The sequence below is a fragment of the Mustela lutreola genome, chromosome 5 (genome assembly GCF_030435805.1).
Source record: "Mustela lutreola isolate mMusLut2 chromosome 5, mMusLut2.pri, whole genome shotgun sequence".
NCBI classification, from domain to species: Eukaryota; Metazoa; Chordata; class Mammalia; order Carnivora; family Mustelidae; genus Mustela; species Mustela lutreola.
In genome coordinates this window covers 78,509,763-78,533,198 of record NC_081294.1, presented here as the reverse complement: position 1 = coordinate 78,533,198, position 23,436 = coordinate 78,509,763, and the positions used below count along the sequence as shown (strand labels likewise).

General features: G+C 42.4%; 2 protein-coding genes across 2 annotated transcripts in view; both read right to left on the bottom strand.

Moving 5' to 3' along the window:
* LOC131832159 (protocadherin alpha-3-like) overlaps positions 1–15,642 on the bottom strand; it is a 149,815-nt gene extending 134,173 nt beyond the window's left edge. Inside the window, 2 exon segments of the mRNA XM_059174821.1 lie at positions 12,051–12,172; positions 12,174–15,642. Of these exon segments, the coding sequence (XP_059030804.1) occupies positions 12,077–12,172; positions 12,174–14,522 (2,445 nt within the window). The 5' untranslated portion in view covers positions 14,523–15,642 and the 3' untranslated portion in view covers positions 12,051–12,076.
* LOC131832160 (protocadherin alpha-1-like) overlaps positions 1–22,937 on the bottom strand; it is a 157,107-nt gene extending 134,170 nt beyond the window's left edge. Inside the window, 2 exon segments of the mRNA XM_059174822.1 lie at positions 20,376–20,494; positions 20,496–22,937. Coding sequence (XP_059030805.1) covers positions 20,381–20,494; positions 20,496–22,769 — 2,388 coding nt within the window. The 5' untranslated portion in view covers positions 22,770–22,937 and the 3' untranslated portion in view covers positions 20,376–20,380.
* Positions 22,938–23,436: the final 499 nt, after the last annotated feature.

The following is a 23,436-nucleotide window of genomic DNA, read 5'->3' as shown; positions in this document are numbered from 1 at the left end:
AATTGCTAAAAAATTCATTTAATTTCTCCCTATATCACCTACTTTTAATGTTGACTAAAAAATCGTATGTGGATATCTAAATTTTCTAGAGGCCAAAATCATAGTAAAAACACTTTTGGTCAGTATCTTGACGCCATTTTTCAAATTAGAGGCATCTAGGCAGCATTTCTTCAACTACTGATAAATCACAGTTCATATAAACTGTGAAAGTACATATCTTTGTTTTAATGCAGCAAATCAAAATACCAATATTTTCCTGTAGATAGAGTACTCCATTAAATATTTGAGTTCCAGTAAAAATTAAAACATTGAAAATAAACCACATTACTAACTGCACTATGTTAATTTCATCTCTTTTAAATCATCCACTTGATTTACTGCATGATACCACTTAGACTTACTTATAAATATGACCAGAAGAAAATGTCCCAAAAGAAAATGTCACCAATTTTTTCCACTGACAAAAAAATTTAACCTTCTGCTTGTGTATAAACTACCTGGAACTCCTTAAATATTAAAAAATCCTCCTTACTTATGAAGACATTGGAGATCAATAATTCTTTTTTTTTTTTAAAGATTTTATTTATTTACTTGAGAGAGAGAGACAGTGAGAGAGAGCATTAACGAGGAGAAGGTCAGAGAGAGAAGCAGACTCCCCATGGAGCTGGGAGCCCGATGCGGGACTCGATCCCAGGACTCCAGGATCATGACCTGAGCCGAAGGCAGTCGTCCAACCAACTGAGCCACCCAGGCGTCCCGAGATCAATAATTCTATTACTTGACACCTTTACATGTAAAGCATAAACCCCAAATATATTCCTTAATTTTGGTTTAAGTTGCATGAGAGACTTTAAGTATTATTTTTGTGTCAATTTATAAAACAAATGTGGAAAATGGTAATATAAAGATAGTGAGAAGATAAATAAGAAATTACTAGAAAATACAAAATCATTTGAAATATTTTTGCTTCCCAGTATTCAAAGTAAGCAAGAATTAGAATAATTTTACTGGATTCATTTATATATAATATTTAACATTCCTTTAGTTTTTCAAAGATTCTTACTCTCGCTACTAATACGACTTTCTCCTTAGGACTCAGATTACCCAAACACCAAGGAATCTGAACACTAATCAATTTTCCAGATTACTTAACTGTTACTGATAATGATAATTTGAAAACATTTTAATATACAACAGCTAAAAAAACAAAAATAATATTAAATGTGTTGAAAATATCATTAGTTATGGTTTATTTATCTTCTATTATGGAACCATGACTGATATGAAACTCCAAAACCATACTATAAATAAATTTATTTTTGAAAAAAGTAAATGTCAAGTATTTAACAGCCAAACTGACAGTATGATGTTAGCTATGTATGCATGGTGATTTATAGAATATTTTCAGCATATATTTCAACATTTTGAAAATATACACAATGGGAAAAATGGCATCAACAGTATCACATACTTGCTCATTTGTAATATTTTCATGTAAATATATAGATATTTCAAGAGAAAACAAGACTTTTGTCATCTGACCCATCTTCACATCTGTTAGATAATATTAAGTTTTTGAATTGCCATTTGCATTAGTCTTTTTTCTTAAAGATTTTATTTATTTATTTGACAGATAGAGATCACAAGTAGGCTGAGAAGCAGGCAGAGAGAGAGAGGAGGAAGCAGGCTCCCTGCTGAGCAGACAGCCCAACGTGAGGCTCAATCCCAGGACCTTGGGATCATGACCAGAGCCGAAGGCAGAGGCTTTAACCCACTGAACCACCCTGGTGCCCCTGCATTAGTCTTTCAATGCTCAACTGTTCCGGGGGAGGTTGAGTTCTCAATAATTAAAGACTCTCTTGGGTGCGCCTGGGTGGCTCAGTGGTTAAGCCGCTGCCTTCGGCTCAGGTCATGATCTCAGGGTCCTGGGATCGAGTCCCGCATCGGGCTCTCTGCTCAGCAGGGAGCCTGCTTCCTCCTCTCTCTCTCTCTCTGCCTGCCTCTCTGCCTACTTGTGATTTCTCTCTGTCAAATAAATAAATAAAAATCTTTAAAAAAAAAAATAATTAAAGACTCTCTTGTCTTAATTCCACAGACATCTCCATAGGTAGTGAAAATTGTTTAAATCTTCTTCCAAATCATTCTTTCAATCAAATATTATAGATTACCTTATTAACTGATCTTTTCACTTGTTAGTTTCTTTATAATTTTAAAACTTTGTTACAGAAATTAAACTCCTTCCTTGACCATGAATTTAGGTTAAGAAAATCAGATAGAGTTTTGAGGCATCTCTACTTAATACAATGGGAAGTATTCTAAGACAAAGCTATGCTAGAAAATTTAACTTTGGACTGGAATCTAGATGTCCTTCAAAACTCTTCAAAACAACCTTCAAAACAAAACTCTTCAAAACCTTCATAACAAAAATTACCTACAAAACTCCAGAATAAAATTTTAATAAGCTATATTTCTCCCTTATCTGTAAAATTTTACATAGTTCTACCACATTGCCCAGAGACTACAGGTGAAGTTGCATCTTATAAGGATTTATAAATAATTTATGCAGCTGTGTCAAATTTGACCAAAAAATTAATTATAAAAATTACCCTATGAAAGCATATTTGTGCATATAATATATATCTTTATATTACTTTTTAATGGTTCATCATTCCTATAAAATATTGTGCTAAAATATTTATATTTTAGGGACACCTGGGTGGCTCAGCTGGTTAAGCAGCTGCTTTCGGCTCGGGTCATGATCCCAGTGTCCTGGGATTGAGTCCCACATCGGGCTCCTTGCTCCGCAGGGAGCCTGCTTCTCCCTCTGTCTCTGCTTGCCTCTCTGCCTGCCTGTGCTCACTCTCTCTCTCTCTCTGACAAATAAATAAAATCTTAAAAAATAAATAAACAAAATAAAATAAAATATTTATATTTTATATGTATTCTAGGGAGAAAAATCTGAGACTAATTTCAAAGAACCTCTAAGTGAAAAAGTAAAGTACATTAAGTATAATATTTACTCACAGTTCTATTGCCTTTCTAACTGCCAAATAGACTCATTTAAAAGTAGAAAGACACAAGAGAGCTAAAATTTTAAACTTTTGATTCTTTATCTGTATTCACATTAAAATCCGTGTAGCCTCAAGCAACTTTTTTGTCTTGGGCACAATTTATTCATCATTTAATTGAGAGAAACTATGCTCTTTTATGTCATATTCAGTTTTAAAATCCAAAATCAAGCTAGTAGAAACTTGCTGAGGTGTAAGATTCTTATAGCATTAGCCAGTGTCCAAGGTAGAAAAGAAGAAAGCAGGGTAATTAAACAGTAATAAAATTCAATAAGCTTGATTCTTATGATTTAGTGGTGAGGGAGAAGAAACAAAGTTTCAAATAAGGTACAAAATTTCTGTTCTATTAACTTTATTTCAAATACTACATAATAGAACCGGGAAGTGAGTGGGAAAGAAAAAATGTTCAGAAGATTTGTAATGACAGACATCATTATAGGAGATAAAAAAAGAAAAAGAAATAAAATACTTAATTTAATTAAAACTTTTCCATAAATGCCCTAAATCTGTATTTGTGAGATATTTATTTATGTTATCCATCTTTTAAGAAAAATAATGACACCTACAACAACTGTAACTTCTCAAGCACAATATCCAAAACTCACTACAAAACTATCAGGCTTACCGAGCAAGAGGATCATGAGAAAAAAATATCACAGTGATCTGATAGAGCACAAATAATCTATGATTACTGTATTGAAATAAACACATACTAAAATAAGGAATTTTACCAGAAAAATGAAATCTATTTTCAAAAGAAAAACTACAATTCTAAAGCTAAAAAATTTCACAATTGAAGTTTAGAGTCCATTGATGATTTTAATAGGAGACTGAAGTAAGAAGAGAAAAGTGCTAAATTAGAAGATTAGTCAGAACAAATGTCCAGCATGTAATGAGACCAAAAATTATCTTTAAGAAACAAAAAGGGGCATAGAAGATAGGAGAGATATGGTGATAATATTTTACACACATATCCCTTGAGTTACAGAAGAAGAGGATAAAAAACATGATGCAGAAGTAATACTTGAAGGCAGAATGCTGAAATTTTTACTGCACTGATGAAAGACACAAAGCCACATATTCAAGAAGGTTTGAATCCTGCAAACAAGATAAGATCAAAGAAAACTAAAACAGGATATAATAAAGCCACTGAAAATAAAAAACTAAGAAAAGTATAAAAAGCAGCTGGAGGAAAATAAGAAGGGAACACGCGTGAACAATAAACTTGACAGCAATTTATTTCAAGAGTGGCATTCATTTCAGGGATATCACCTTAAAAGTGCTCAGAAAAAAAATCAGTTTTAACTCAGAATTTGGTACTCAGCAACATTATTTTTCAAAAATAAGCATCGTTCTGATATAGAAAAAGTTAGAGAATGCTTAACCACCAGTAAGACAAACATTAAAGAATTTCTTCAGAAGAAAAATTATCCCAGATGAACTAACTGTACAAAACATGATAATTACATAATGTGTATGTAGAACAAATGTATAACTGAAAGGCATAATACCAAACAAAAGTGGAAGCAGGCAAATGGAATTATTATTCAAGGTCCTACCATTGTCTGAAGTGGTAAAAGGATTAATTTAATTTAAATTTTAACAAGTTCTTAGTGCTATTTTAAAGTCCAGAAAATCAATAAAGAAATTAGTAAAAGGGGCGCCTGGATGGCTCAGTGGGTTAAATCCTCTGCCTTCAGCTCAGGTCATGATCCCAGAGTCCTGGGATCGAGCCCCGCACCGGGCTCTCTCCTCGGCAGCAGGCCTGCTTCTCGCTCTCTTTGACTACCTTTCTGCCTACTAGTGATCTGTCTGTCAAATAAATAAATAAAATCCCACCAAAAAAATTCTTAAAAAAAAGAAATTGGTAAAGAATATACTGTATGATTGAAAAGATAATAGAGAAAACGAGTAATTAAAATATACTACTCCAGATAAAGATAATAAAGAAAGAGAAGTAGAAAGGAAATTTAAGGAATTATTTTAAACTACGCCAATCATAATTAATTATTCATCCTGAGCGTTTTTTAATTAGGAAGAAATTGATAGAATACAAAAAATAAAACTTTAGATTAAAAATAAAAATTAATAAAGGGTATTTAAAACTAACCTTTGAAAGGGGATCTCCATTTGCTGGCTGCAGATCCTCTCTGTCGTTAGAGTCAGGTACACTGGGACTGAAGGCCATGAGGTCGGTCTTGGGAGCGCCCTCCCCAGAGCACACCCTCTGCCGCCTCTGCTGCGAGTACGACCAGCTCCCCACCGCGCTGGAGCACACGAGCGTGGGCTTCCCAGGCCCGCACGCGCCCTCCCTGGGCGGAGCCGAGCACCGCAGCGCCGTGTACAGCAGCAGCGTGAGCACCAGCAGGCTGGACACCGCGCAGATGGCGACGATCAGGTACACGTTGACGTCCACCAGCGCCGTCTCGGCGCCAGCGGCGCCCGCCAACACCCGCGACGACGCCTTTGGCGCCTGGCCGCTCTCCACCAGCGACAGCAGCACGGTGGCCGTGGCCGTCAGCGCCGGCTCGCCGTGGTCCTTGACCAGCACCAGCAGGCGCTGGCGCGGCGGGTCCGCCTCGTCCAGGGGGCGCGTCGTGCTGATCTCGCCCGTGTACAGCGCCACGCGGAACGGGCTGCGCGCGCCCCCCGCCGCCGGCTGCAGCTCGAACGACAGCCACGCGTTGTAGCCGGAATCCGCGTCCACCGCGCGCACCTTCGCCACCACGTGGCCCGCGCCCACCGACCGCGACACCAGCTCGCTCAGCGCGCCGCCCCCGCCGCCCGCGCCGGGCCGCGGCAGCAGCGCCGGCGCGTTGTCGTTCTCGTCCAGCACGAACACCTGCAGCGTCACGTTGCTGCCCAGCGGCGGCACCCCCGCGTCGCGCGCGCTCACTTGGAACTGCAGCAGCTCCAGCTCCTCGTGGTCCAGCGGCTGCAGCGCGTACACCTTGCCGCTCTCCGCGTGCACCGACACGTAGCTCGACAGTGCGCGCTCGCCCACGCGCCGCTCCACCAGCGAGTAGGACACCCGCGCGTTCTCCTGCGCGTCCGCGTCCCGCGCCGACACCGTGAAGATGTGGCAGCCGGGCGGGTTGTTCTCCTTCACGAACACCGTGTACTCGGGCTGCGCGAACGCCGGCGCGTTGTCGTTCACGTCCGCCACTTCCACGGACACGCTGGCGGTGGCGGAGAGCGGAGGCGATCCTCCGTCCCGTGCTGTCACCACCAGCTCATAGTTGGACACGCTCTCGCGGTCCAAGGCGCTGTCCAGCACCAGCGAATAGTAGTTCTTGAAGGTGGACACCAGCTTGAAGGGAACGTGGGGCGACAGGGTGCAGGTCACCTGCCCATTGAGACCGGAGTCGCGGTCAGACAGACTGATCAGGGCGATGACGGTGCCTAATGGAGTGTCTTCTCCGATTGGGAGGGACAGGGACTTGAATTCCATTAGTGGGGCATTGTCATTGGTGTCCTCAACTTCTACCATAACAGTACAATGGCCAGAGAGTGGGGGTTGTCCTTTATCAACACCCTCTACAAGAATTTCATAGGATTTGCTCTCTTCAAAATCGATAGATCCCTTTACCATAATTTCTCCAGTAATTGGATCTATGCGAAACTTGGTTTCCACATTTGGTAAAATATCAGTTGAGAATGAATAAATAATGTCCGCATTCGAGCCTTCATCTAAATCTGAGGCGTTAAGTTTCATTACCGACGTTCCATTGGGAACATTTTCTGGTAATTTCACCGCATAGAGTGTTCTGTCGAAAGCTGGGGCGTTGTCATTTGCGTCCAGCACTTTGATGAGTAACTGAACGGAGCCGGTCAGCTCAGGTTTCCCGCCGTCAGTGGCTGTGAGAACTAAAAAAATCTCCGGAGCTGCTTCCCTGTCTAAAGATTTCCTTAACAGTAGCCCGAGACGTTTCACCCGCTCGTCATCTGACGGTTTTTCCAACGAGAAATACTCGTTGGGGCTCAGTGTGTAGGTCAGCATAGCGTTAGCACGGATATCTGCATCGGATGCGCCCTCTAGTGGAACCCGAGAGTCAACAGGCCTGGATTCTGCCATAAATAGATTCTTTTGCGTTCCAGGGAACACAGGCGGGTTGTCATTAATATCCTTCACTTCCACCTCCACATGGAAAACCTGCAGCGGCCTGTCCACGATCACCTCCAGGTGGATGCTACACTCCAGACTCCGCCCGCACAGCTCCTCCCGATCGATCCGAGAATTCACAAACAAAATGCCATTCTGTAGATTTACCTCCAGAAGGTCCCCGTGGCCTTTGGACGCCACCCGGAACAGGCGTGGCACCAGCTCCGCCAGCTCCAGCCCCAAATCCTGGGCGATGCGGCCCACGAAGGTGCCGTGTTTGGCCTCCTCCAGGACCGAGTAGTGAACCTGGCCACTCCCTGCTTTCCAGGCTGCGAGGAACAGAAGAGAGAGCAGCAGACGCCGGGATTCCTGGCTGCTTCCCCAGGAAAACTCCATCTCCAGCCGGCAGTGCTTTGTTTTTATTAAGGGACCTTGTTTCAAAATCAAGACAAATCTAACTGTTCAGTCCAATACCGCTGTATCCTCCATTTCTCAGCATCTGGATGGTGGATACAGCTTCTTCTTAAGAGCAGAAGGGATTTTTTTCTTTCGCTGTCAGGTCGATTTTATGGTACAGAGCGACATCATGTGGCTCCAAACCGTAAGTAATGGATTCTGATACCGGTGTTTTTTGAGATTTTATTGATTTATTTGACAGAGAGAAACAGAGAGGGAATACAAGCAGGGGAAGGGGGAGAAAGAGAAGCAGGCTTCTTGCTGAGCAGGGAGACCGATGTGGGACTCGATCCTAAGACGCTGGGATCATGACCTGAGCCAAAGGCAGACGCTTAAGGACTGAGCCTTCTGGGCGCCCCTCACCCCTAGTCTTTTTCTTTCAGCCATTCCGCATACTTTAGAAACACATTTTATACTATTAAGCTCCACGGGTTGTACGGTTGATTGACTGTGATCCTTAGTTTCACCACGGGGGCAGCTTTTACTTCAGTGGAAATCCTTTTTCCTGCAAAGGTTTTAAGTATTTATAGAGACCTAGTTGTAGTTGACACACACTTTGTAAACATAGAATTGTTAAGTGTTGATTATGAAAATTCTTGACAGAGTTTGTGTGTTCCTGAGGATGGGGGAAAGTAGTTATTAATGATGACACAGTCTTCCTCTTTGGATTTCATATTGGTGGCGTTGAAGACTTCAGCGAATCCTCTGATCTAGGTAACCTCCAATGCCAAGAATAAGTCATTGAAAGAGAACTTTAAAAATGTTCAGACATTTTAAAATGTACTTAAAGAGGAAGAAAAATCACCAGCATTTAACTGAAAGTCATTAATTCATCTAAGGGCTGAAAGTTCAAGGAGCATTATAAAGGAAGTAGGATGTTGTGGTATATAATTGGTATGGGAAACTATTGCAAGTGATTTTATTAAAAAATACATTCACTTCCAAGCAAGATTGGGTATTCTCTTAGATTTATAAATTCTGTCTCTTAAATTTGTAAATCCTGTTCTCCAGTATCTAAGATGCATAAACTTCTGTGCTCATGTATTTTAGCCAAAGTGGATCATTTCCTGCTTCAAATATTATTTTTCACTTAAAAAACACTCATTTCATCCTCTAAGTACTATCCATCATTTCCAAATGCTTCACAAAGCAATTTCCCCTATTATATAACCATTTTTAAAATTTACTGACCTCTTCATAAAATGAAGACTTTCATGAATAACCCAATTAAGCAGATACTTTTACTTTCTTTTATATACTGTAGCATACAAATGGAATCATTTGGGTAATTTATTACATTAATATCTCTTTTGTAGGCATTTAGGTATGTGTGTCTAATGACATGGGTGTAATGTAAAAAATACAAAGGTCCAAATAACTGGAAACTTCTTTTATAAAATAGAAACTTTTATTTTTTATATAGACTTTATTTAACAGAGAGAGAGAGAGTTCAGAAGCAGGGGGAAGGACAGAGGGAGAGGGAGAAGCATGCTTCCTACTGAGTAGGGAGCCCAACTCTGGTGCTCCATCCCAGGACCCTGAGATCATGACCTGAGCCAAAGGCAGAGACTTAACTCACTAAGCCACCCAGGTACCCCAAAATATGAACTTTTAAAGAGCATACTTGTGTCTTCTTAGTTTAAGAGCTCAGAATACAAACCTAGTATTTGCTGAATATTTACCTATAGAATGGTTTGGTTCTCTTCAATTGTCTAATAAAATGCATTAAATTAAGGTGGTTACAAAGCTGGTTAGGAAAATATTATGTCTCAGCAGCAACCGCTATAATTTTCCAGAGATACAAAAATACTTTACTTGGACATTGCCCTAATTAAGATATATTTCAATTTCCATATCGAAAACCTGGACTTTAGCTTAGTTTTCATACTGGTTCTTGGTAGTCATAATCTTAGACACATCCTGAATTTTAATACTCAATGAAGAATTCTGAATCAGTAGAGCAGAATATATTTTCCTGACATAAGGAAACTTAACATAAATGGAAATGATGGTAAATATTTTCAAACTCTCTTTGCCTCTTACATTCATTCATAAACCTCTTTCCCTCATGGTTGATTAGAACAAAAAGATCAATCTACTGGAAATAGCTTCATATTTCCACTTTACGAAAAGCCACACTCATACATATAAAAACATCTTTTCTGAATTAAAACATAAATCAGAGTAATTTCTCTGTTTGAGGACCCAAAATGTAGATTTGTACAAAATGATCATAAATTTCAAACATACTGGAAGAAACCGAAAATGACTCCCTGTCCACTTACTTTCTTTTGAAAATAACTAAATGCATAGATGAGGAATGCAACAAAATATAAAGGACATTTATGTGAGAACTATTAGTACTCCTCTGGTGTAGCAGCAATTTATCTCTAAAGAGAAAAGCTCAAAAGTCTTTAAAGTATCTTATTAATAGAGAATCTTGTTAGACAAGAATTGGAAGAATAGAGCTCAATTTGAAGACTGAAGTCCCACATCCTGGGAGAGAAGAACTTTGGATGACCCTATTAATTTCAACAGGATGAAAACCAGGCCAAATGAAATAATATGTGAACTCAGGTGGGACAGGCTGTGGCTAATACTTGATGGACAGGGGTCAACAAAGAACAGTGACAGGAAATGAAATGAAAACAGGAAAAAAGAGAATCATCTCTCTCTTGTATATGTTAGCCTCACCCACAATGTCACTGAGTATTAACCAGATTTCAGCAAGGAAGCTTGTACAGGAGGTAGGAAGTTGTAGTTCAATTTATGTAAAATGTTCCATATAATTGTATACACTGGAACCCAATGGACTCTCAGAAGAAAGTTAATATTCTATTTTTATCTTTCATGATTGAGAAATAATCACTTGTTTTCTAGTCTCTTATATAGCATTCAGTTTCCAGTGGCAAGGAAACTTGAATGGAAGTCCATCTATTTGGAGAAATTATCAAATGCCAAATAGGGAAATGGCTACAAAATAATCTCATTTTGTTTTATTTGGTTCCAGTTATTTGGAGTTTTATGTAGTATATAACACACATTAATGGACAGGCTGGTATTCAGAGGAAAACACTCAGGAGTAATAACATTAACTTATTAGAGTTTTTGAACATTAGCATACTTAATACTGCTTGCGAAATAGGTTAATGATTAATAAGTTTGCTATAGAATAGTCTTTTTTAATATTTATTTTTTTATCTTAGAGAGAGAGCATAGGGTGGGGGCAGAGGCAGAGGGTGACACAGTCTTAAAAAGAATCCCCACTGGTGCAACTGGGAGGCTCAGTGGGTTAAGCCTCAGGGTTCTGTGATCAAGCCCCACCTCTGGCTCTCTGCTCAGCAGGGAGCCTGCTTCCTCCTCCCCCTCTGCCTGCCTGCCTACTTGTGATCTCTCTCTCTGTCAAATAAATAAATTAAAAATCTTGTTTAAAAAATAGACTCCCCACTGAGGGCGGAGCCCCAGGAGGGGCTAAGTCTCAGGACATTAAGACCAGGGCCTGACCTGAAACCGAGTCAGATGCTTAACCGACTGTGATACCCAAGCTCCCCTAATAGTTTCTAAATTAAATATAGAGTAGTATTCTCAACAAATTGTTCTGATGGAAATCAATTCTTAACAAAATTAATAACCTTTTGAAAAGAATATTTTGTAAATGATGTAGGGAAGAAAGTATAAAATTTCACTTCCTACTGATTCTTTCAATGCTTACTAGTAAAAGTAGTGAGAACCTTAAGATGTACAAAGATATGATTCTAAAGCAATAAAATTATTTTTATGGAGTGTTGTGTATGTGGTTTTCTTTACCCAATTGCAAAACTAGCAACAACACAACGTATTACCAAATGTGAGCACAAGAACTAAAATGAATCATGTTCAAGTAGAAAGAAAGAACTAAGACTCCACATAAATGAGTGAGTAAAAAGGCTTCAGGGAGACAACAAGCTTAATAAACTAATATTTGGAACTGAAGATGTAAAGAACAATTAGGAAGTGGTGAGATTTATGGTAAATTCATAAAATGAGCCAGTGACATTTGGACTAACACATGTAAGAAAGAATTCCAAATGAATTCCAAATGAAGCATTGAGCAAGGATTAGTACACCACAATTGGAGTCAAATATTCTAAACAGTACAATTCATCAAGGAAAATATATTTGGCTTCTATCCATTCATTATCAGTAAAATAATCCCACTACTGCACCTACTAACAACAACCACTACTACTACTACAATGACAAAAACAAGTATGGTTCTCATTACTTAACTGCTGATTCAGTTCAAAAACATTAGTCAAAGGAAATTCAAACATTTTAACCACAAAATCCTTGAAAACCAATTACCAAAACATGTTTCAAAAAGAGTAAAAACATTGAGGAATAATAAACAAGGGCATTTTCAAAGGATTTAAAAAACTACTCACCTTAGCAGAAATATCACCGTCCACATTCAGCTGCTCTTCTCTATCCCCGCCAATGGGACCAGGTGGAAGGCTGGGACTGAAGGCCATGAGGTCGGTCTTGGGAGCGCCCTCCCCAGAGCACACCCTCTGCCGCCTCTGCTGCGAGTACGACCAGCTCCCCACCGCGCTGGAGCACACGAGCGTGGGCTTCCCAGGCCCGCACGCGCCCTCCCTGGGCGGAGCCGAGCACCGCAGCGCCGTGTACAGCAGCAGCGTGAGCACCAGCAGGCTGGACACCGCGCAGATGGCGACGATCAGGTACACGTTGACGTCCACCAGCGCCGTCTCGGCGCCAGCGGCGCCCGCCAACACCCGCGACGACGCCTTTGGCGCCTGGCCGCTCTCCACCAGCGACAGCAGCACGGTGGCCGTGGCCGTCAGCGCCGGCTCGCCGTGGTCCTTGACCAGCACCAGCAGGCGCTGGCGCGGCGGGTCCGCCTCGTCCAGGGGGCGCGTCGTGCTGATCTCGCCCGTGTACAGCGCCACGCGGAACGGGCTGCGCGCGCCCCCCGCCGCCGGCTGCAGCTCGAACGACAGCCACGCGTTGTAGCCGGAATCCGCGTCCACCGCGCGCACCTTCGCCACCACGTGGCCCGCGCCCACCGACCGCGACACCAGCTCGCTCAGCGCGCCGCCCCCGCCGCCCGCGCCGGGCCGCGGCAGCAGCGCCGGCGCGTTGTCGTTCTCGTCCAGCACGAACACCTGCAGCGTCACGTTGCTGCCCAGCGGAGGCACGCCCGCGTCGCGCGCGCTCACTTGGAACTGCAGCAGCTCCAGCTCCTCGTGGTCCAGCGGCTGCAGCGCGTACACCTTGCCGCTCTCCGCGTGCACCGACACGTAGCTCGACAGTGCGCGCTCGCCCACGCGCCGCTCCACCAGCGAGTAGGACACCCGCGCGTTCTCCTGCGCGTCCGCGTCCCGCGCCGACACCGTGAAGATGTGGCAGCCGGGCGGGTTGTTCTCCTTCACGAACACCGTGTACTCGGGCTGCGCGAACGCCGGCGCGTTGTCGTTCACGTCCGCCACTTCCACGGACATGCTGGCCCTGGCGGAGAGCGGAGGCGATCCCCCGTCCCGTGCTGTTACCACCAGCTCATAGTTGGACACGCTCTCGCGGTCCAAGGCGCTGTCCAGCACCAGCGAATAGTAGTTCTTGAAGGTGGACACCAGCTTGAAAGGAACATGGGGTGACAGGGTGCAGGTCAACTGCCCGTTGGCACCAGAGTCACGGTCAGACACACTTATTAAGGCAAGGACCGTGCCGAGGGGAGTATCTTCTAATACGGGTAATGACAGTGATTTGATAACCAACTCAGGTACATTATCATTGACGTCCAAAATTTCCACCAGAACCGTGCAGTGACCTGCCATTGGGGGATTTCCTTTATCTGTCGCGTCTACCTGGATTTCATATAACTTAGTGTCCTCGAAATCTATATTACCTTTTACACTGATGTATCCACTAACTGGGTCTAAGTGGAATTTTGAAAGAGTATCTGCTGACATGTCTGTATTGAAAGAATATACAATGTCCTTATTTACTCCTTCATCCAAATCAGAGGCGTTAACAATCACTGCTAGGGTACCGTTTGGTGCATTTTCGAATAAACTGACTTTGTAGACAGACCTCTCAAACTCTGGAGCGTTGTCATTTACATCTAGAATGGTGATCTTCACTTGAGTAGTGCCAGTGAGCTCTGGTTTCCCACCATCAACTGCCGTTATTAGTAAGTGATGTTCAGGAGTGTCCTCGCGATTTAAAACTTTTTTCAACACGAGTCCAAGGGATTTAATATTCGCATCATTTCTTTTAATATCCAAGGTAAAATAATCATTAGAGTTTAGACTGTAGGTCAACAGAGAATTGGCTCCAATATCTGCATCTGATGCGCCCTCTAGCGGAATCCGAGAACCAGGCAGCCGGGATTCGTAAATAAATAATTTTTTTACGGCCGTTGGAAAAACCGGCTGGTTGTCGTTAATGTCCTTCACTTCTACCTCCACATGGAAAACCTGCAGCGGCCTGTCCACGATCACCTCCAGGTGGATGCTACACTCCAGACTCCGCCCGCACAGCTCCTCCCGATCGATCCGAGAATTCACAAACAAAATGCCATTCTGTAGATTTACCTCCAGAAGGTCCCCGTGGCCTTTGGACGCCACCCGGAACAGGCGTGGCACCAGCTCCGCCAGCTCCAGCCCCAAATCCTGGGCGATGCGGCCCACGAAGGTGCCGTGTTTGGCCTCCTCCAGGACTGAGTAATGAACCTGGCCGCTCCCAGTCTCCCAGATTGTAAGGAGCAGAAGCGAAAGCAGTAATTGCCGGGCTCCTGAACCTTCTTCTCTCCATGAAAACACCGTTGCAAGCCTTTCCCAAATATTGCGTCGTTCTTGCCTCGATCCAAACTTCAGAAAAGAATTTGAGTTCCTCATTTTTTTTTTTTTTTAATAGCCTTACCATGCCCGTATTTCAGAGATGGTGAGGAAAAGCAGCACCAGAGTACACAACGCATGCGGCATTTCTTTTGTGGTGAAATACCTTGTGGTGGACAGCGACATCATGTGGCTAAATGGGTAAGTATTAAATAAATGTACTTAACCTTCTCCGTAACTTGTCTCATCTTTTCCAAAATTTCTACTTTAGTTGTAATTCTCTTCGAGCACTTGTCAAATTCTTTATATTTATAAAAATACATCCTTACAGCTTTCATACTAATTCATCACTTGCAAATATTCCAATCCATGACATAGTAAAATACAGTAGAATGATTAACATTATAACAGTAGTGAAATATTCCCCCATGTGACAAGCATGGTGTTCTAATGGGGTTATCCGATTAAATTCTTCTTTTTTTAAGTTTTTTTTTTTGACAGTAAGAGAGATCACAAGTATGCAGAGAAGCAGGCAGAGAGAGGGGGAAGCAGGCTTCCGTCGAGCAGGGAGCCCAGTGTGGGGCTCGATTCCAGGACCCTGAGATCATGACCTGAGTCGAAGCTGCCTCAACCCACTGAGCCACCCAAGCACCGCCCATTAAATTCCTTTTTAATTCCATTAAATTCTCACAACAACTCTCCAAGACAGGTATTGATACAATTACTTTTTACAAACAAGAAAGTGAAAACACATACCGGTTAGTAACTTAAAAATATTAACTAGTAATATTAGGGTGGGATCTCAATCTGATTCAAGACCCTAACTTTTACCAGTTGGCCGAAAGTCTACATTTTATGGAAAAATTAGGGCCACCTGGGTGATTCAGTTGGTTAAGCGTGTGCCTTTTGCACAGGTGTGATTCCGGGTTAGGGTCGTAGGTTCCAGTCGCTGCTCAGCAGGGAGTCTGCTTCTCCCTCTGCCCCTCCCCCTGCTCGTGCTCTGTCTCTTGCTTTCTCTCTCTCTCAAATAAATAAATAAAATCTTTTTTTTAAAAAAAGAATTCCTGGGGCACCTGGGTGGCTCAGTGGTTTGGGCTGCTGCCTTCGGCTCAGGTCATGATCTCAGGGTCCTGGGATCGAGCCCCACATCGGGCTCTCTGCTCCGCAGGAAGCCTGCTTCCCTCTCTCTCTCTCTCTCTGCCTGCCTCTCTGCCTACTTGTGATCTCTGTCTGTCAAATAAATAAATAAAATCTTTAAAAAAAAAAAAGAATTCCTGAAAGATGATTTAAAAAATTCAGGCCTTTGATACTCGTGCCCACCAAAACATTAAGACACTGAAATTATGTGTATATAGGGATGCCTGGCTGGCTCAGTTGGTGTAGCATGTGACTCTTAATCTCAGGGTATGAGTTCAAGCCCTACATTGGGTGTGGATCATAACAACAACAAAATGTATGTGTATATACATATCCATATATACATAAATGTTCACTTCTACATTATTATGGCAATTATTAATTTACCAAATTTATTTACTTATTTATTATGGATAAAGGACTCTTGTATCCTTTATCAAGTGATTATACCCTTGCTGTCTGTCTTAAATGTTATTTTATAAGGATGCCAAAGGTTAATTTTTTACAGTGCAGTTCTTTTATAACTTTGGTTTACTATATGACAATACCGTGTGATTTAAATATTTGTTACATTCATGACACCAAGTCAGACTATATTTGTTTTTTAAATTTCCTCATCATTTATACATTTCAACTTACCTGCTTATCCTAAAATATTCACTGTATGAAATAATTATGTTTTTAATGATCTCCACTCCAGATGAATTTCTGGATCCCAGTTTCTTAAAAAGTTGTCATTGGGAAGTATTGGTAACTTAATGGATCAGTAGAGAAAAATAACACTGGAACATAATTCACCATTCAATATCTGAAAGATGAGGCAATGTAATATTCTAAAGATCTCTGTGAATTCAGCAAGCAGCCTAAGTTTGCCGAATATTTGAAAGTTAACCAGAGAAAATTCATGGGCAGAAGTTGAACGTAGAGAGGTAAGAGGATGTCCAAAGTTTTGCTTATAGTCGGAGCTTCTTGAAATAAAACCAAATATACGATTTAAATATTAGGAGATAAGTTTTCATACCAATTTTTTCCCCCATGCACTGAATGAAAGCATGCCGGGATTGCAACTTACTTGCATTTTATCATTCATATTTAGAATAGAATAAGTCATCAATTAGCATTTAAATGGATAAATGAGTATTTTTTTAAGATTTTATTTATTTATTTGACAGACAGAGATCACAAGCAGACAGAGAGGCAGGCAGAGAGAGAGGGGAGGAAGCAGGCTCCCCGCTGAGCAGAGAGCCCGATGAGAGGGATGCAGGGCTTGATCCCAGGACCCTGGGATCATGACCTGAGCCGAAGGCAGCGGCTTAACCCACTAAGCCACCCAGGCACCCTGATAAATGAGTATTTTAAACTTTCTCAAGTAACATAAGAGGTAAGTTACATTAATAATATTTTTTAATATCAAACATATAATTTCTAATTGATTCTATTGTACTAGTTCATGAAGAAGAACTAAGTAAACATTTAAGAATTATTTTGGAAAAGCATGAATCAAGGTAATAATTATAGAAACCTGTATGCCAGTTAGTGCCTTGAAGAATCTTGAAAAGAAATATCTAGTTTTAAAATGAGATACAGAATTAAAATTTTAAAACATCATGGACTCCATGGGACACCTGGGTGGCTCAGTCAGTTAAGTGTCTGCCTTTGGCTGAGGTTTTGATCCCAGATTCCTGGGATCAAGTCCCGCATCTGGCTCCTTGCTCGGCTGGGAGCCTGTTTCTCCCTCTGCTTGTGCTCTCTCTCTCTGATAAATAAATAAAATCTTTTAAAAAATAAAAATAAATTTAAAGACATCATGGACTCCATATTAATGGAATATCTCTGACAACTTCTTATAATATTATACATTTCATGACATTTGAGAGTACACTAATTGCAAAGTAGAATGACACAGGCAATTTATGATAGAGTAGACTCCATAATGATTATTAGGCAATGAAAGTAATACTAAAGGACACATGAGTTTAGAAGACTGAGTCACTATGTAGATAAAGTATCAGTGAATAAAATCTACTCTCACTTAGATATCTCCCTAGATAACTTACTTTAAAAGTATAAATAAGGAATAAGAAACCAATAAGAATTTAAGTGACAAATTGTGACTCTTGGAGATCTGAGTATACTTGGATATAGTTCTAACAGCTTACCATTTACCTGTACTACAAACATAGAGACCAAACTTCTAGTAGTACAGAGTTCAGTGATCATTTATGTTTTCTGCATACAAGCTTCAAAGGTGGTGAGTAGCTATGACACTGTAGGTAGGATGACTCCTCCCAAGAAAGAGCTTCTTACTTATTTGCCCAAGTCACTTTTCCCCCTGTTTAGCCTCAGATAAACTTTTCTGATTCCCAGCCTCAGATAAACTTTTCTGATTCCCTAAACTTTGAGACTTATTAACTGTTTAGGAGCTAAGAAGTTTTCTGTAGAAATGGATTGTCCTTTAAAGAATTCCCCACCTAACTTATCAAATCCTTTAAAAGCAGATCTCAGATGAAAATGAATATATGGCCTATCTTTTGAATGGCTAAGGCCAGATCACTTAGTGGAAGTTATTTCTACAATTCAATTTCTACACTTCAATACCCACTCACATACATACAGGGAAAAAACAGCAAATAACTAAGAACAAAATAGAAGACAGTTTTAGACTATCATTTCACTGTCTAAGACATTTTCTTTTGAAGTTTCAAAATTCTTTTCCAAGTGTAACATTTACTTGTCAAGTTTACATTTTAATGACACAACACAGGAGTTTCCAATTAAAATGTAGTCTATCAATATCAGTCTTCACCTTTTGGGAAAACTCCAACTTCCTTAGTTATATGGATGCTGCCAGGAGAAAGTGAGTGATCTCACACTTGTGGAAAATGTTATCCCAGGCATAGAGTATGGTGCCAGAGGCAGGTAGTTATTCTCTACACAGTGGGAGGCCTGCATACATTAACCTAATGATACAGATACTGGGAAGGATGACTGAGCAACCCACTAGCATAACAACGAGTACTCACCACTTTTGGGGGGGAAAAAAGTCCCACCACCTGGCCACGCCACAATGTAATTTTTTAAATGTTAAGATTTTTTTAATGTTAAAATATTTTAGTGTGCCTGGATGACTCTGTCTGTTGAATGTCCAACTCCTAATTTCAGCTCAAGTCATGATCTCAGGATTGTTAAGATCTAGCCCCTCACGGGGCTCTGCGCTGGGTATAGAGCCCTCTTAAGATTCTCTCTCTCTCTCTCTTTTGGGCACCTGGGTGGCTCAGCTGGTTAAGCAACTGCCTTAGGCTTGAGTCATGAACCTGGAGTTCCAGGATCAAGTCCCACATCAAGTCCCACATCAGGCTTCCTGCTTGGCAGGGAGTCTGTTTTTCCCTCTGACCTGTCCCTTCTCATGCTCTCGCTCTCATTCTCTCTCTCTCAGACAAATAAATAAATAATCTTTTATTTTTTTAAAGATTTTATTTATTTATTTGACACAGAGAGAGAGATCACAAGTAGGCAGAGAGGCAGGCAGAGAGAGAGAGGGAAGCAGACTCTCTGCTGAGCAGAGAGCCAAATGTGGGGCTCCATCCCAGGACCCTGAGATCAGGACCTGAGCCAAGGCAGAGGCTTTAACCCACTGAGCCACCCAGGCGCCCCTAAATCTTTTTTTTAAAAGATTCTCCCTTTCTTTACCTCTGCCCCTCCCCACTCAGCTGCACATACTCTCTCTCTCTCTCAAAAAAAAAAAAAAAAATATATATATATATATATATATTTAACAAAACTGAAAGAGAATTCTTTTCTTTTTTTCTAAAGATTTTATTTGTTTGTTTGTTTATTTGAGAGAGAGAGAGAGTGAGTGCCTGCTGGGGGTGGGGTAGGAAGAGCAAAGCGAGAGGGTCAAGCAGATTTCTCACTGATTGCAGAACCCTTCACTGGGCTGGATCCCACTACCCCGAGATCATGACCTGAGCTGAAATTGAGTCAGGCACCCAACAGATAGAGCCACAGATCATGATTAACCCACTGAGGCACCCAGGTGCTCCAGAGAAGGTATTCTATTCTCAATGAACTCTCTATTGTGCCTTAAAACTCTATGGATTTTGCAAGTGTGAAATTTTTATCCCAAATAACAGGTTATTTTACTACTGAAAGACATATTTATTATTAGCAGTTATTCCTAAGTGATGTCATGTATTCTAATGATCTATGATAGGTAATTTCAGAAGTCCTGGCATTAAAAGATCCATTCAGGCTGCTTTCAAAAGCAAGGAAAAGAAAACCTAACTTATTACCTGTTGCACAAACAGATAAAGACAAATGAATTACTGATCAAAAAATTAATTCAGAAAATGTCCAGCTAAATAATATACACCTATTCTAAATAACATACAGCTATTCATATTCTAACAGCATGGATGGTTGAGGTAAATTGGAAATATGCATTTTATATATTCATTCTCTTTAAAATTTTTCCAATTATGATTTTTTTTTAATTTTGAGAAAAGTATTTACAGGAAATAAGTTTTCAAAAGTAGCTGAATTGTTTTTCAGTCCTTCAAAGTCCAATTATTCACGAACAGATTCAATTATGAAAAAAACAAAATGTGAAAAAAAACATTTAAATAAATTGTTTTCAATGAAGAAATTAACCTCTCAAGCCATATATTGCACAACAGGATAATGATAAAAAAAATAAGGACAAAGCTATGAATCAAAATAATAAGAATCATAAATAAAGGAAATAGAGCAATTCTGGAATCCAGGGGAAAGACTCACCTTTCCTAAGTGTTCTGATTCGGAGGGTTGTTGTCTTTCTTCTGCGGAGCCTGGAACTTGAGGTAGGCTGGGGCTGAAGGCCATGAGGTCGGTCTTGGGAGCGCCCTCCCCAGAGCACACCCTCTGCCGCCTCTGCTGCGAGTACGACCAGCTCCCCACCGCGCTGGAGCACACGAGCGTGGGCTTCCCAGGCCCGCACGCGCCCTCCCTGGGCGGAGCCGAGCACCGCAGCGCCGTGTACAGCAGCAGCGTGAGCACCAGCAGGCTGGACACCGCGCAGATGGCGACGATCAGGTACACGTTGACGTCCACCAGCGCCGTCTCGGCGCCAGCGGCGCCCGCCAACACCCGCGACGACGCCTTTGGCGCCTGGCCGCTCTCCACCAGCGACAGCAGCACGGTGGCCGTGGTCGTCAGTGCCGGCTCGCCGTGGTCCTTGACCAGCACCAGCAGGCGCTGGCGCGGCGGGTCCGCCTCGTCCAGGGGGCGCGTCGTGCTGATCTCGCCAGTGTACAGCGCCACGCGGAACGGGCTGCGCGCGCCCCCCGCCGCCGGCTGCAGCTCGAACGACAGCCACGCGTTGTAGCCGGAATCCGCGTCCACCGCGCGCACCTTCGCCACCACGTGGCCCGCGCCCACCGACCGCGACACCAGCTCGCTCAGCGCGCCGCCCCCGCCGCCCGCGCCGGGCCGCGGCAGCAGCGCCGGAGCGTTGTCGTTCTCGTCCAGCACGAACACCTGCAGCGTCACGTTGCTGCCCAGCGGAGGCACGCCCGCGTCGCGCGCGCTCACTTGGAACTGCAGCAGCTCCAGCTCCTCGTGGTCCAGCGGCTGCAGCGCGTACACCTTGCCGCTCTCCGCGTGCACCGACACGTAGCTCGACAGTGCGCGCTCGCCCACGCGCCGCTCCACCAGCGAGTAGGACACCCGCGCGTTCTCCTGCGCGTCCGCGTCCCGCGCCGACACCGTGAAGATGTGGCAGCCGGGCGGGTTGTTCTCCTTCACGAACACCGTGTACTCGGGCTGCGCAAACGCCGGCGCGTTGTCGTTCACGTCCGCCACTTCCACGGACATGCTGGCCGTGGCGGAGAGCGAAGGCGATCCCCCGTCCCTTGCGGTCACCACCAGCTCATAGTTGGACACGCTCTCGCGGTCCAAGGCGCTGTCCAGCACCAGCGAATAGTAGTTTTTGAAGGTGGACACCAGCTGGAATGGGATAGGAGGCATCACAGAGCAGGTCACCTGCCCATAGACACCAGAGTCACGGTCGGACACGGAGACAAAGGCGATGACGGTGCCTAGTGGAGAGTCCTCTCTGACCGGCAAAGACAGAGGTGTGATTGCCAGTTGTGGAGCATTGTCATTTACATCCAGCACTTTCACTAAAACTTTGCAGTGATTCGACATTGGAGGATTTCCTTTATCAACTGCTTTTACCTGAATTTCATAGGATTTCGTTTCTTCATAATCCAGTCTACCAATTAGTCTAATTTCTCCTGAGCTGGAATCAATTTTGAAGTTTTTTTGAATGTTTAGAGGAACATCACTGCCAAAGGAAAAAACAATTTCGCCATTTACACCTTCATCGGCATCAGAGGCATTTAATGTAGTCACTAATGTTCCATTTGCTGTACTCTCTAATAAATGGACTCTGTACCCAGCCTGGGCAAACAATGGGGCATTATCATTAACATCCAGCACTGTGATCAGCAGCTGAACTGTACCTTCAAGCTCTGGCTTGCCCCCATCAGTGGCTGTCAATAATAAATGAAGTTCTGGTGTTTCTTCTCTATCCAAAGACTTCCTCAATTCAAGTGAAAGTGACTTACTGAGTTCATCACTTGCCTGTACATCCAAAGAGAAATAATCACTGGGGCTGAGGGTGTATGTTAGAAGAGCGTTGGTACCAATGTCTTCATCAGCAGCGCCCTCTATCGGGAAACGTGAATCCACCAGTCTAGATTCAGGAATAAAAAACCTTTGTTCTCTTGCTCTGAAAACCGGTGGGTTATCATTAATGTCCTTCACCTCCACCTCCACATGGAAAACCTGCAGCGGCTTATCCACGATCACCTCCAGGTGGATGCTGCACTCCAGATTCTGCCCGCACAGCTCTTCCCGGTCGATCCGAGAATTCACAAACAAAATGCCATTCTGCAGATTTACCTCCAGAAAGTCCCCGTGGCCTTTGGACGCCACCCGGAACAGGCGTGGCACCAGCTCTGCCAGCTCCAGCCCCAAATCCTGGGCGATGCGGCCCACGAAGGTGCCGTGTTTGGCCTCCTCCGGGACCGAATAGTAGACCTGACCACTCCCAGTCTGCCAGGCTGCGAGGAGCAGAACGCAGAGCAGCAAATGCAGGGTTCCCTTGCCTTCTTGCCTGGGAAACAGCATCGCAAAACCACTACAAATTTGGTACCTCTCACTCACTTCAAAGTCATACTCTCTTTACTTTATATCTCGAATAATATATTTCCCGGCCGTTTTTGTCTTCTCTCAGACTGTGACAAAATGGAGCTTTCCTCTTTAGTTTTTGATGACAAGACTTTGTGGTATACAGCGACATCATGTGGCTAATGGTGTGGATTTTAGATTCATTCATTGATTTCCAAATGTCTATATATTCATTTGCAATTTACTCAATGCAATCATTTTCAATTATGTCTTTTAAAGAGTGATACAGTTCAAATCTCATTTATTCTTAAAATGAAGCAAATTCAGAATTTGGAACTTTAAAAAATACCAGTAAATTTAGACAATACTGTTAATATTTTAATGTGCAAGGTACTTTAATGTGGTATAAATTTCCTTTTGTGCATTTTATTACTATGAAGAATACATAGAATAAAAGCTAACCACAATTTACTGGCATCCAAATATTTCAAACATAAAACTGTTAAATCAAATATACTTTGTTTTCTACAGTTAAACACTTATTTTACCTTTTATATATTTAACCAAATACTATATAGTTATCAAGCTTTAATGTTGAAAACTACAATCTTTAAATATAATTTCAGCCATATTATAATTTTTCATCCTCTTTATTTTTATAAAAATT